Here is a 15,514-nt window from a genome sequence, read left to right as displayed (position 1 = left end):
TAGGAGTCCAGGATTTACCAGAGTGTGAAACAGGCACAGTGAGGGATGGAAAGATGCAGAAGCACATCTGGGTGTATGGGTGTGTGATTTAACTACTAGTGGATATAATATATAAAAGTCCAGAAGTGTAGAGTCACAGAATGTAAGGGGGACAAGAGGAGGGAGAGGGTGATGGAGAAACATGACAGGGGAGGGGATGAGGCACACAATTCTTGTGCAATAGCAACACACAACAGAAGCTGGTCCACAGCCAGGACTGTCCTATTCCCACGCAGAGCTGGTATGAAGGGACCAGGTTTTGGCTTCACAATGAAATGGTTCCCAGGACTGGCTCTGCTAATGACTCTGTGCCCCAGACTGAGGAAATGCATCACTTCTTGGAGAATTGAGGTTCCCCATTACAAAGTGTAGATAATATCAATAGTATCCTCCTCCTTCAGAATGTTGCAGGAATTTAACTGAGGTTATTTACATAAAGGGCATCAAACAAAACTGTAGAAGTTCACAATTACTATGGTCAAGTCGGTGGTACGATACAAGTTTATAAATGTATCTATAAAATGAAGGGGCTGAATTAGACAATCTAAAGGCTATTTCAGGTTGACATATTCTATGACAAACCACAGAAACACCAGGAAAAAATAGACCTAAAAAGATGTAACCGGGCTTCCCTGGTGGCGCAGTGGTTGGGGGTCTGCCTGCCAATGCGGGGGGCGCGGGTTCGGGCCCTGGTCTGGGAGGGTCCCGCATGCCGCGGAGCGGCTGGGCCCGTGAGCCGCAATTGCTGAGCCTGCGCGTCTGGAGCCTGTGCTCCGCGGCGGGGGAGGCCGCGATGGTGAGAGGCCCGCGCGCCGCGATGAGGACTGGCCCCCGCTTGCCGCGGCTGGGGGGAGCCCTCGCACGGGGGCGAAGGCCCAGCACAGACAAACAAATAAATAAATAAATAATAATTAAAGGTGCTAATAATTTAAAAAAAAAAAAAAAGATGTAACCATTCAGGTACAATAATTTGCTAACACAAAAGGAGTAACAATAAAAATAAAAAGGGAAAAAGTGAAAAAAATTTTTCTAGCAAAATTTTTGTAGGAAAAGAACCCCAACTAAAATCAAAAAGGCAAGCAATAGATTATAAAAATATGTGCAAATATGCAGATGAAGATGAGTATCTTTATTATACTTGGAGGGCATACATATCAAGGAGAAAAATCAGGCCCCAAACGGTAAATATGCAAAGGACATTGACAGATAATTCAGTTAAGACTGTTTAACAAACAGAAAAACATTTGATCTCGTTATTAATCAACAAGATACCACTGTTACTCTAATCGAATTGGTCAAGATTTAAAATATGTGACCCTCAGTGTGTTAAAGAAAATTCTCATATATGTTGGTAGCAGCTCTTTGTACAAGTATCAAAAGTCATAAAAATTTGACCCCTCAAATTATTCCAAGTAAATAATAAGTGTGGAAAATGCAGGTAGATAATACTGGGGGTAGTGGGAAGGGAAGCAATCTTAACATTGGACACTAAGGAGATCCTCAAATAAACAATAGAACATCAACCTGATACCAGCAACATGGAAAATTTCTTATGAGAATATCTTATGAGATATAAAACTTTAGGGACTTCCCTGGTGGTCCAGTGGTTAAGACTCCACGCTTCCACTGCAGGAGGCAAGGGTTTGATCCCTGGTCGGGGAACTAAGATCCCACATGCCATGTGGCCCAAAAAAACATAACAAAACAAAACCACACCACACACACAGATATAAAACTGTTTACGAGCTCTGATTACAGCTAGGTAAAAATAAAAATACGCACAAAGGGGAAAAAAGCTATATCAAAGGGCTAGAGGTAGTTATGCACATGCGACTTTGGCTCAGTTTGGGGTCAGAGTGACAGGGTATCAAATACTGGTTCCCGGCCCCCAAGATGGGTCATCCAGAACAAGGAGTCTTTCTGAATCTTAGTTTCTTCAGTTATAGCTATACAGGCTACTGTAAGGATACAATGGTACATCTTAATTAAAGGGCTAGCATTGTGCTCAGCCCTTAGGTAAACGCTGGATAAAAGGTAGTTATTTTACTTTCTCTTGTTAGTGTGTTTACATTGCCTTTATTGTGAATATCTTATAAACAAGAATGTTTTAATCATTTGACTATTTAATGTAAGGAATTTCTTGAATGGCCATGTTTCTTAAAATGAGCTATATTCTCCCTTTAAATTTTCATTCATTTCATTTTCAGAAATGAATCAAGTGGGAAGATACCATTTCTGTTAATCCATATATAACATTCAGAAATTGTTCTGCCTTATTTTGTAACCTTTATAAACATTAAGAAGTGGTTGCAGAAGAAGATTAAGTGTGTATACTCAGCACATAAAACTCAACACATGCCGCTGTCAAGGGTCTCAAATGTACCACCGACTTATTCCTGTGGTGTCTTTGTATTCTCTCTGTTGAGATCCTGCATGATCCTGCACGTTTTGAATCAATGGTTGGCTCTGGAGTGTACATTCCAGGATCGAATACAGATAGGAGCATGTTCTCCCAGATTCAAGGCCACCAATTAAAAATAGACAATTTTCCTTCGTATCATAGATTCCTTCATAACATAGAACTGGACATCCAGTCCCTCCATGAAACTATGTTATAAACTATCAACGCCCCCATCTTTGTGAGATAATGATTACTCTCTAAAGTGCCTATTTTTAAGCATGTAGAATTATTACAGGAGTGTAATGCCGCTGCTTTTTGTTACTTTCTTTTCCCAAACATGTTTTATTCATTAGCTTATGAAATAGAAGCTGCAGTATTTTTGAGATAAACATTTATTTAGAAGTAACAAGACGTCAGACGACACTTCCTCTTTGCATTCTATCTCTCACCATCCAAACCTTGATGGCGTGCTCCATGAATAAACCCAATGTTTAAAAAAACTCTGACTTCACAGCTCACTACGATGTGATTCATAATAAAGAACATACTTTCGTTTTGAACATCTTGTTACAGTGACAGAAAGACAGCTTAATTAATCAAGACGCAAATAAGACAGCCAAATGCACGACTTCTAAGCATCTGAGTTATACGGTGTGTAGTAAAAAGTGACTTCACTGAAAAGCCAAGGTTAGGTTTTGCAATTTGGCGCCAGCCCCGTGAGTTCTAACTTTGGAAGCTTTTGCAAGAGTCTGAAGTCAGAGAAAGAAGGAAAAAAATACCTACAGGAAAAGGGCTATGATTTAATGTCAAGAAATCAGTCGTTGCTAATTTAACCCACGCGTTGCACGTCTGCCATTACCAGTTTGTCTTTCTGTCGTTCACCATGGATGAGAAAGCCGCTTCGTCCATTGCCTTCGGGGTGCATGACCTTACAGACCCCCACGCGACTGATCCCGCCTCCTTCCTGTGGGAACCATCCCCCGCTGGAGTCATCTCTGGTCATAACCACAGCCTTGACGCGCACAATATAGCTGTCACTAAAACGACAACAAGAAGAATGGGGCATGACAATGGTCTGGAGCTGGAGGACACGTTTCACAGTGCAAGGGGACCACAGCCAGCATTTTTGGGACTCATCAAAAGAAAATCTACGCCTGGCAGCAACCTTAAAAGATAGCCTGTATCAATGTTCAGGGAAAAACCCCAACTCTTAAACTCAGTATAAAAGTACGTTAAAAAAAAAAAAAAAAGACGCCCAGTCATTAAAAAATATTTGTGAATCTTTGAGGATGTATGCAAGCATAACATTCTCCAGTTTCTAGGTGGACGTGTTAATAATAAAACGAATGAACTTCTATCTACAGTTTGGTATCTATAAGTTCGGAAAGAAGAATCTATTAACTTAAGAGGACATTATGGTTTCAACCCTTAAAACTTGGTTTATAATGAATGACCAAGGCTTAACATTTTATAAGGCTAATAATCTTCTGATTTAGCGTTAAGTAGACAGATAGTCCACTCCTAAATCACAAATTCACCGTGCGATCATTTATATTTCAGTTCAAATACCCTTTACACATGTGTAGCCTTCTGTTTATGATTTTATTTTTTCCAGTCTAAACTTTGATTTCGCAATAAGTTCTTTTGCACATTGGCCAAAAATCCTCTTTCTCCTCCAGAGACCAACTCTAGCTTCTTTTCATTCTTCAGCACTTTTCCGAAACTTATTTGGATTTTCAGCAAGGCCATTAAATTCTCACTTGCTGTTTTCTTTCTTGGAACAACATTGCTTTTTTTAATCCTTCAAACATACATCCCCATCTTCTACATGCCAGGCGCTGTACCAGATTCTAGGGAAAGAAAGATGCAGAGTAACATAGAACCCTCTCTTTCTTCGCACCCCAGGCACAGTGCTCAGAGCCTAGCCGAGCAACCTGCGATCTGCCAAACACCACTCAGACTGTCCCTCTGCCCCACATCCTTCACCTCACTCACCCCCAAAGGCAAAGCCACCCAGGTTCCCTACCACCCCCTGCAGCTCACCCACTACTGTGACCCAGCTCCCCTCCCACTGTGCCCCTGGGACTCAAGGGCCAACATCCCCCTTTACTTCCTAAACCCTTCCTTTCACACTTGCTTTTATTGTGGTAAAATACACATAATGGAACATTTATTGTAGCCATTTTAAGTGTACCATTCCGTGGCATCAAGTACATTCACACTGTTCTGCGACCATCACCAGAACATCAACCATCCGTTTCCAGAACTGTTTTCATCTTCCCAAACTGAAACGCTGTACCCTTCAACACTAACTCCCCACCCTACTCCCGGTCTCTATGAATTTGACTACTCCAGGTACCTCTTGTAAGTTCCGTTCGCTTTCTTAACCTAAATGAAAACACGCTCTGGCTGAGTCACGTGGCCCACCCGTGTGGCTGCCTTCTGTCTCCTGCACCCCTCCCCCGCTCAGCCTAGATGGGGGGTAGGGTACCCACCTCTACTGCAGGCTATCGGCACTCTCTCCAGTTCCTCTGAAGCTCACAAGTCTGACCGTGCCCCCTTCCTCAGACCTCTGGTCACCTCTCCTCATCCCTTGAAGAGGTTAGCAAGTGGGCTTACTGTTCCTCCATCTCTTCACCATGACCCCTGGCATGATTCTTCGTAGTTTCATCATTCACCCAGAGGATCCTTCCAATTCTTTGACCTCTCAGTTTCTGGAACTCTTCTCCTTCAATGTCCTTGTCTCAGCCACCCAGGCCTAGGTCACTCTCTTGACCTTGTCAGTCTTAAGCATCCCGCTCTCCAGCCACCATCTCCTTACAGTGCAGCTCACACTCTAGATTCCAATAATTCTTCACCTCACCAGGGCCAACAATCTATTGTGCCCTGTTCTCCACACCCTCATCATGGTCTCACTTGATTCTCTACCCAACTTAAGTTCCATGGTCTATCATGATACTCTTGCAGAAAACCTAAACATGCTTGCCTTCTCTTTCCTTACTGAAGTTGCCCAGTCAAACTCCAAACCCTGGTGAAATCCTACCATCTACTTAACTCCATGCCCTCACTCAGGCTGCTGCACATGGTCAGAGGGTAAGACCCCACTCTACCATGCTCGTAGGTCTACTTTTGAAGTCCTAACCACTAAACTCAAGTGGGTCTACCCAGCATCCTGCTACATTTCCCTGATCCATCCCCAAGAAGACTGTTTCATATGTCCTCCTGCCCCCTCCCTCTCAGATGATGGATGAGCATGCTTTATTTCACTGAGAAAATAGACACACTCAGAAGAGACCCTGCACCGGCGCCCACTAGCACGCCTACTACTTGGTACCAGTATTTGCTGCCTCCCCTCCTTTAACTGTGCCTAAACGATCCATGATCTAAGCCAGGGCCAACGACTCCACTTAAATATTTTCCATGTGCTAACAGTGTCCCAATTCACATTTCCATAACCAGACCTTTTCCCTAAGCTTCAGATCAGTAAAACCAACTGCCTATGTGATTTCTCTGCTTTGGCATCTAGTAGGCACCTCAGTTAACATGTTTAAGACTGAACTCGTGATTCTCAACTGGCTCTTCCTTTGAAATATATCCAGAACACTTCTCTGACGATTGCAACAGCCTCCTAACTGGCCTCCTTACTTCCCATACCTGCCCAAATTTCTAAGAAAGTCGAAAGGTGAGTCAGACTAAGACATTCTATTCAAACTCTCCAAAAGCTTCTTATATTACTCCGAGTAAGAGTCAAAATCTAGTGCATATCTTACTTTCCTCCTTGCCCATCCCACTTCAGTCCCATCATCCTTGATGGTCCTCCGCATTAAGCACCCTACCTCAGGGCCTTTGCACTCGCTATTTCCTTTGCTTCAAACCCCATTTCCCACTCTTCTTTCCACACACCAACTAGGCTCATTTCCTTAATTCATTCGGGTCTCTGTCCAGGGTTATTTCATTAGAGATTTCTCCATCCATTTTATATAAAGCAGCACCCTCCATCCCTCTTAAATCTTCTCACCATGCTTTGTCTCTCTACATGCTACTAAATCAACATCTGCCCTGTTTGCCCACTTTTCCCAACCAGAATGTAAACTCCATGAGAACAGGGACTTTGCCCTTTTTGTTTACTGCTATATCCTTAGAACCTAGAGTGATGTCTTTCATGTAGTAGGTTGTGGAATGAATGGGTTAAATAGACAATATTTGTAAACAGGTTTTAAAGCTAAGAAAATCTCTGAGAAAATATAAAGTGTTCAATACTCATTTGCTTATGAGCCACAACAGCTTAACTGGGATAGGCTAAAGATTTCCTTTTCATTAATAGGAAAATTGAATTTAAAAAGTCACATGGTTTCTATCATTAATCCATTCACCTCAGGATTCAACATGCATATTCCTTTAGATCAGAGAGATTAAGAACATTTTATAATATTTGTTAAGTTACATACACACAATTTGAGAATATACTCCCCTCACATTCCCCATTTATTCTAGAAAAACTAAGGGTTCCCAGGATGTGTAATTCTCTAGTATGAAACACAGCTTTCTCAAATCGTCTGTGAATGTACCGTGGGTTCATCCCAACAGGAAATGGCCAAGGTGAATAACTGAAACTCTACACGCCTCTTGCTAAAACATGCCTTTACTTTTTTTTGTTGCGGCTGTGTGCTTTTCTCCCTTCCTTTTTTTTTTTTTAGTTTTATTTATTTATTTATTTATTTATTTATTTATTTATTTATTTATTTATTTATTAATGGCTGTGTTGGGTCTTAGTTTCTGTGCGAGGTTTTTCTCTAGTTGTGGCAAGTGGGGGCCACTCTTCATCGCGGTGCGCGGGCCTCTCACTATCGTGGCCTCTCTTGTTGCGGAGCACAGGCTCCAGACGCGCAGGCTCAGCAATTGTGGCTCACGGGCCTAGTCGCTCCGCGGCACGTGGGATCTTCCCAGACCAGGGCCCGAACCCGTGTCCCCTGCATTAGCAGGCAGACTCTCAACCACTGCGCCACCAGGGAAGCCCATTCTCCCTTCCTTTGAAGGGATTAAGTAAACACGAAAAAGGGAAGTTTGCATTACTTATGTTGGTGCCATAAACTTATTTCCAAAAAGTATTCATTTATTAGAGATTCAAACAAATACCCCAGCCCCTGGCTTCCAGACTATGGGGGCTGTTAATTTTGGCCTTTGCTTGTGGCCTGCAGCATCCTCTTTTCCTGCCCCATTCCTTCAACGCCCATTCCCGAGGGCACAGATTTCTCTGCACTGCTCTATGGTTACACCAGTTTAACAGCTGAACACCAGTTCAACCGTTAAACTGGTGTAACTGATTAGGACCTGGTGTTGAGGGTGGGGAAAAGAAGCCCCCCATCTCCTCTGGCAGCAACCCCAATAGCCAGCATTAACTGAAGCAAGCGACTATTGAAAACACGGCAGGGGGATAAAGTGTTGCACTAAAAGCTGCGAAGGGTGTCTGCATAATCCAGCTGCATGGCCACAGGCCAACTGCTTCCTATCCGTGGTGTATCTACGTTATTCAGGCACTCACCCCGCCCAGAACAGAAAGGACGATGATCTCTACTACCAAAAAGGTATAAAGAAGGAAAAATCTCCCTTCCCACCTTCCCTCACTCTTTCTAGAAAGAATAAAACAGCATGTTTAAGCCAGATGTGGGGTTTGTCTGTGGGGTGCGGGATGAAGCAGGAAAGGCTAAAGCAGATGCGTTTCTTCATGTGCACAAGAAAATTGCTGCAGGTACGCTTTAGAAAATTCCCCCAAAACGCTATTGTCAACAACAACAATCACCTCATGCTTCTGAAAGTTTCAACTGTTAAACTGGTGTAACTGATTAGGACCTGGTGAAGCTCCAGGCGTGGGTCCAAACACAAACTGAATGGAGCCCTCCCTAGTGTCTGAACTTGAGTTAAACTGACCCTAAGAATCAATGTCATTACAAATGGTGCTTGACCACCACCTGAACACCACTATATTCTTTATGTGCATTTTGAGTAAAACTGGCTTTTTCAAATTGGGCTAGGGAACTGGCCAAACGTGGTTCCTTGAAGGACAAAGCTTTGCACTCCCCACATGGAGCCTTATTTGTAAAAACAGGACTTGCTGTCCTGCAATCACTCAACATGCAACAGAGGTCGGTGACATCCCATGGCAGGATGGGGAGGGAGAGAAAGAACCATTTTAAAGCTAGATTTTTGTTTTGGGGTGCTGATTCCAAGGTGGCACAAGTAGTTTTGGATCTCAGGCCTTTATGTTCTAAGCTGTTCTCCCCAGATTCAAAGCAGGCCCTGTCTGGGCCCCGTTACAGAAGTAAACAAAGGGATTGTAGGAAACAGTGATGAGGCAGCATTGTGTCTGTAAAGAATGTTCAAAGCCAGACAGGTCACACTGCCTTGACCTTCTCAGTAGCTGAAGAAGCCTCTTTTTCAGCTTCAGTTTCCTCATTTGCAAAAAACGAAGAAGAGTATATACCGTGCTGGGATATCCTGACGGTTAGAAGCAGTAACTGAGGTCCAGTGCCTGATACAAAGAAGTCTGGTCAACTGTAGCCATCGTAATTATTTTTGCTGAAAGGCTGACTTTAATTACAAAAGCAGGTCCTTTAAAGACAAGCCTCCCTGGCCACTGAGGACTGAGTTTCCTGACTGCCTGCCTATTTCAGCTGTCAGAGAACAGAGTGGCAGGGAGGCTTGTCGGGCCTCGGACAGCAGGAGAAAATCCAAAACGGACCTCCAGCAATGATTAATGCAAGGCAGATTTATAAAGAACAGGTCTGAGCCTACATTTCAGGCACACCTGTAGAGAAGCAGTCCATCTGCCATCTGGAAACTGGTGCTCTGTTCCTCCCCCCTCCCCCACTGGCTTCAGAGACAGAGCCTGGAACTTTGACATCCCCCATAAATACTTCCCCGGCCCCCTCCTCCGCCAGCCCTTATCTGATTACAGGGCTCCTTTATCTCTCCATTATGCTAAACATTACATTCACTTCCTCCCAGCCCTCTTTTCCATCCTTCTCCACCTCACCAGACCTTGAGAGGGATTAGCCCAGACCGCCGCCTCTCAGGCTCCCTCTTGGTCCCAGTACAACCCCGAGCCGCCAGCTGAGCCAAATATAACACCACGTCCTCCAGGGGGACGAGCGCCACTCTTCACTGTAATCACACCCCCGGCCCACCCCTAGTCTTCCTTGTGCCTATAGATTTAGAAAAGCTCTTTGATTTAATCGAATTGTTATGTATATATAAAGTATTACATGTATGTATAAAACATAGGTGTGTGAAATATATGTGTCTTGTCATCTTTTTAAAAAGGATCAACAAAATATTTCGGCAGAATCAAATGAGTTGAGAAGCCAAAGAAATTGGTCATATTCTATTGAAAAGGGTGGTGGTTTCTTCAGGTTTATTAGGTATCAACTACTTAAGGATTTTCTTAAAGTAGGCTGCCCTGGTTTTAGAAATTTATATAATCCAAACTTTATAAAGTTTGGAAAGGAAAGCTGTACATAATGGAGTTTTATGCATGGTGGAAACGTGGTTTTCAGCTCTGTACAAGCCCCTACAGGTAGAACACTAGCTCCGCCCGCTTACTGTCAAACAAAGTTTGTATTGTTTGTGTGGTTAGGCCATTACAGGCAACAGTGATAAGGAAAGCATCTAGAGGTGCGAGACCCTGCAGGAGCCAATTCTGGTGAAGGCACCTGGCTCTCCTCTCAAATGCTAATGAGCAGCCACTACGAAGCAGAGAAGGACTTTTCTGAACATTAAGTGTTTGCTTCTTAAAGAGAACTGGCTTGCATGATATCAGAGTTGGGGGAGCTAAAAAGTGGGCTAAGATCACTCAAGAAAAAGGCTTCCCCACGGTTAACTTAACATCCATGAAATCAGCCATGAAGTACACTTGATGGAGAGTCGTCTTGGAAACCGCCCTACTCCCATATCTGCTAGTAAGAGAATCATGTACCTCGAACAGGTACTGACACCATAACTTTGAATGCACGGCACCAAGGCCCTCTGCCAGGGACCAGATTCACCCAGAGGAGAAAGCAGGCTCTTCATCCAGTCTTCATAGTGTCCCTGCATTTCTGAGATGCTGCATCTTGCCCATGCAGAGTCATTCCCCCAGAGGATACAGCAGAGCTTTTATGTGTTTTATCTTTGTGATCAATTTATGCAGTTTTAAAATGGCATGTAATGAGTTTTCGGAGTGGAACCCCAACATATAACACGGTACCTGGAAGGTGGTGGGTGCTTGCCTTGCAATGACTGGGGATGTAACCTTCATCCAGAAACTAACTGGGTGGAAAGCAGGGGTTCCTGCTATACTGTGGAGTGTGAATAGGTTTTCCTCCTTTACTATGTACTGGGCTCAGAATCTGGGAGTGAAGATAACTAGAAAATGTTTTAGGAATCCCCACTTTATTATTATTTTTGGCCACGCCACACGGCTTGTGGGACCTTAGTTCCCCGACCAGGGACTGAACTCGGGCCCTTGGCAGTGAAAGCGCAGAGTCCTACCCACTGGACCTCCAGGGAATTCCCTAGGAATTCCCACTTTAATCCTGCATCACAGCTAGTAAGTTCTGCTGTCCTGCAAGGTCACTAGAGCCCTCCCTGTCCAAGTTCCACCCTGACCCAGAGGGGGAGGTATGGGGCATGCTCATTCTCAACCTCACATGCCCCATATAAGCCCAGCATCTTTGTTGTTCATGCTACCTAGCTACCTTGAAGCATATAAATAGACCTACTCACCCACACACTATTTTACAGTGCATGTATTAAAAGGGGTTGTTTTCTCCATTACTACGAAGGACATTGCCAACATGACTGATATTTGAAACAGGAATGATTCTTTTTTTTTTTTTAAACCAGATTTTATATTTTATTCAAATCACATTTATTTTAAATTTATTTATTTATTTATTTATGGCTGTGTTGGGTCTTCGCTTCTGTGCGAGGGCTTTCTCCAGTTGCGGCAAGTGGGGGCCACTCTTCATCGCGGTGCGCGGGCCTCTCACCATCGCGGCCTCTCCTGTTGCAGAGCACAGGCTCCAGACGCGCAGGCTCAGTAGTTGTGGCTCACGGGCCTAGTTGCTCCGCGGCACGGGGGATCCTCCCAGACCAGGGCTCGAACCCGTGTCCCCTGCACTGGCAGGCAGATTCTCAACCACTGCGCCACCAGGGAAGCCCAAAACAGGAATGATTCTTAAATTTAATAACTTATAAATAATTCTTTAGAACCAATCCTAGGAAGCTGAAGTTTATTAGACATGGGCCTCTAGTACTTTTATTATCCTACTGAAACTTTAATACAAAAACTCTCCTTTAGAATAACCACTGCAAACTCGTTTTTATGAGCTAGTGTTTCCCTGATTCAAAATAAATGCCCCTACCTTGTTTATAATATTATGTACAATACTTTCCTTTACATTACAATGTGCATTTTCCAATCTCCAAGTGCTACCTCACACTTTCAGGCCACAAGAGCCAGAGTAGCATGTACACTGAAGCACGTGGGGCTGAAACACACACCCTGCAGACGTCCATGGGAATGGACACCCTGCCGGCTGTCCCAAGTGGAGGGTATTGCTGTTCATGGGTCCTGTGACCCATGATGGCCAAGAAAAGGAAATGAAGCCAAGACACAAAGTAATAAAGATCAGGGCTGGAAGTTAAACATGTAAGCTTGACAGACGCTTAAGAGGCCTGTGAGGAAATAGTTGAGGAAATACCAGAGGCAATTAGGGGTCCTCTGACATCCCCACAGCCTGGAAACACTGACCAGCGAGCTCTCTGGTGAGCTAGAAAAACCTACAGCTGGCGAGGCAAGTCAGAGCTTCTCGTGGCCCCCGATCCCTCACCTCAGTGACAGCCCCAGTTCCAAGGGCAAACCTTCACATGCTGAACGGGAGGTGGTGATACCCACGGCAGCGCCCAGGTATGCTGGAGGTTACCTTACAAAACACTGGTTTTGGGGTTTCCTTCTCAGCACGGTTTACAAAGTTATATTAGAATCACTCCACTGTACTGTCTTTAAAACACAATTTAGGGCTTCCCTGGTGGCGCAGTGGTTAAGAATCCGCCTGCCAATGCAGGGGACATGGGTTCGAGCCCTGGTCCGGGAAGATCCCACGTGCCGCGAAGCAACTAAGCCCGTGTGCCACAACTACTGAGCCTGCACTCTAGAGCCCGCGAGCCACAACCACTGAGCCCACGTGCCACAACTACTAAAGCCCGCACGCGTAGAGCCCACGCTCTGCCACAAGAGAAGCCACCGCAAAGAGAAGCCCACGCACTGCAATGAAGAGTAGCCCCCGCTCGCCGCAACTAGAGAAAGCCAGCTTGTAGCAACGAAGGCCTAATGCAGTGCCCCCCAAAAAATAATAATAAAAAAACCACAATTTAAAATTTAACCTCTAAGCTTTCCTCACCTGTAGTTTGAACAAGCATAAATCCTCCACAGGAAAAGAGTGATTCAGCTAGATTACACTTCTGTTGCTCTCGATTTTTTTTTTTCCCCTTTTGGAAAAGTCATTTAACCAAAACCTTTTGATTTTACTTATTTAATATATCCAATGTCTTAAGGATGGAGCTATAGTTCTTTTTTTTCTTCAACAAAAATCCTTTCCTACCTACATTTAAGTTCAGAACTTAAATTCAGAAACCACAAGAATACTATTGATAAATATATAATATCCACAATGATGGATCACTTGTAACTGGGGCACAATAAAGATAAAGGCATTAGGGCTGTTATGCTAATGTACAACCTAAAACCACAACACCAGGCAGTGTTAAACCTGGGCAATAAAGTGCTGGCTGAAGTAAATCTTAGCACCCGAAAGGCAATTTTAGAAGTTGTGTCTAAGACAGATTTTTTTAATGGCTCTTTGGCAACTCTCCCTGTGTCAATATAACTTTCCTGAGCAACTATCTCTTGAGGTGAGTAACGCACCCAGCTGGGAGAAGCAAGGCCCGGCTGAGGTCAAGCCTGGAGAGATGGGGCAGGACAGGCATGGTAGTTTATTGTACAGTTGGTGAAGAAAGGAATCATTTTTTCTTGAAATCTGAAGATTATTTGCTCTAATCTCTACTAATAGCAGAAATCCTAATTTCCCCACCCTGGGGATCCAGGGAACTGGAGATTCCTGGGCATATGGGCCCCTTAAATCCTAGGTGGGTTTCCTGGTTGACCGACCACTCCGGACCTCTGTATCCTTATTTGTCAAGTATCTCTACAGTGGATAATTACCTTAATAGTAGGCTCTGGAATGCATTTTAAATTATTTTTGAGTTTTAGGGGCTTCCCTGGTGGTGCAGTGGTTAAGAATCCGCCTGCCAATGCAGGGGACACGGGTTTGAGCCCTAGGCCGGGAAGATCCCACATGCCGTGAAGCAACTAAGCCCGTGCACCACAACTACTGAGCCTGCGCTCTAGAGCCTGCGAGCCACAACTACTGAGCCCGCGCGCCACAACAACTGAAGCCTGCGCGCCTAGAGCCCGTGCTCTGCAACAAGAGAAGCCACCGCAATAAGAAGCCTGTGTGCCACAAAGAAGAGTAGCCCCCGCTCAGCAACAAAAGGCCCAACGCAGCCACAAATAATAAATAAATAAATAAGTAAATAAATTTATTAAAAAAAAATTATTTTTGAGTTTTAAAACAATGGCTCCAGGAAATTAACTCATACGACCCTCCACCACAAACAAAAATCCTTCGATTTGGAAGTAAATATAATACAATTAAAAACAAATTTTAATTTACAATCCCACTGAATTCAACAAAGTTAAAAAATTTTTTGGAAAAGATTTCTTTTTAAAAACCCAGCATCAAATGATTCTCTGCACTGCCTCAGATGAGGATTATGTTAGCACAAGGGGGATAATTCCATTTTAGACTCTTCCTTTCAAGGCAAATCTCCTTCACCAGGCAAGGCTGCCAGACCCACCTGGACGTGTCTGCATCCTGCCTCCACTCCTCGTTCCTTTTACCTGTACATGCAGGAACCATATCTGCTGCAGACAGTTACTGAAATAACAAATAAATATATCCATGTATCTGTGTTTTATTTTAATGTGAATTCTACCATAGCCTTATACACAGATTCTCTAACATGGTTAACATGGATATTTTAAGATCACCTAAAACATTTTAGAAAATCATAGTAAGATTTTATCACAACAGTTCATTAACATTAAAGGCAATCGATGGGAGATTTCTGAGTTATTCTCAAAAATCATCAAAACACGAACAACTTTGACATGAATAAGCCACTTCAAAAAATGGAATTTATCTTATTCAAACCAAAATAGAATGAATCTGCTTCTTACCGACTGAAATGTTTCTGTCCTAAAGGGTGAGTTTCAGGGTGAACACACAGTGCGAAGTGGGGACAGGAGTCCTGGTAGGTGAGAGGCCAAAGTCTGAATCTAGGTTTATGATTTTGCTTTTATTGTCTGCTGCTTTGCTGAGCCCAGAGTTCAGTGGGGTTCATAATTAATCAAGATCAAAGGATTACCAACTTGAAACAAACAAAATAACCCACTGCTAAAGAACCCTTTCTTCTCCTACATTTTTCTCCAAAAGCAATTAATTTTCTTTGACTTTCCCTCTGTTTTACACACCCTTCCAAAAATGGTATTTACGATCCACATTTAAACCCCCAAAGGCCAGCTAATGGAAATGTGAGATTACTAAACAAAATTAACTCTCACCACATTAAAGTACACATGTAATAGAAAAATTGGTGCTTCAAAACACAAACGGCAAAGGGAGTTGTTTAAAGTTAATAATCTCCAATTCAGGTCTTTAAATTGCAGCCCTTGAACTTCTGTGCCTGACTTTCTCAGAAATCTTCACTTTCTTAACAAATTAGAGAAAACAAAAAGAAAGAGAGTGCTTAATGATCACATGCTGAATTGATCCAGGAGAAGCACACCATATCTGCAACTTACTTTGAAATGCATAAAAAAATAACAGGGTGTCTCGGATGGACCCAGGGATGGATGGATAGATTATGTGGGTGATAAAGCAGTCAAAGTAAAATGCTAGTTTGCAGGCTGGAGCT

At 43.5% G+C, this 15,514-nt stretch overlaps 1 protein-coding gene across 1 annotated transcript in view; it reads right to left on the bottom strand.

Moving 5' to 3' along the window:
- SPRED2 (sprouty related EVH1 domain containing 2) overlaps window positions 1-15,514 on the bottom strand; it is a 121,471-nt gene that overhangs the window by 28,464 nt on the left and 77,493 nt on the right. Inside the window, exon 3 of the mRNA XM_082426649.1 lies at window positions 3,300-3,477. Coding sequence (XP_082282775.1) covers window positions 3,300-3,477 — 178 coding nt within the window. The remainder of the gene's footprint in view (window positions 1-3,299; window positions 3,478-15,514) is intronic.

This window comes from Balaenoptera physalus, assembly GCF_965194825.1.
Source record: "Balaenoptera physalus genome assembly, chromosome: 15".
NCBI lineage: Eukaryota > Metazoa > Chordata > Mammalia > Artiodactyla > Balaenopteridae > Balaenoptera > Balaenoptera physalus.
Note: the sequence above shows the minus strand (reverse complement) of the source record. Positions and strands in the feature narration are given on the sequence as shown.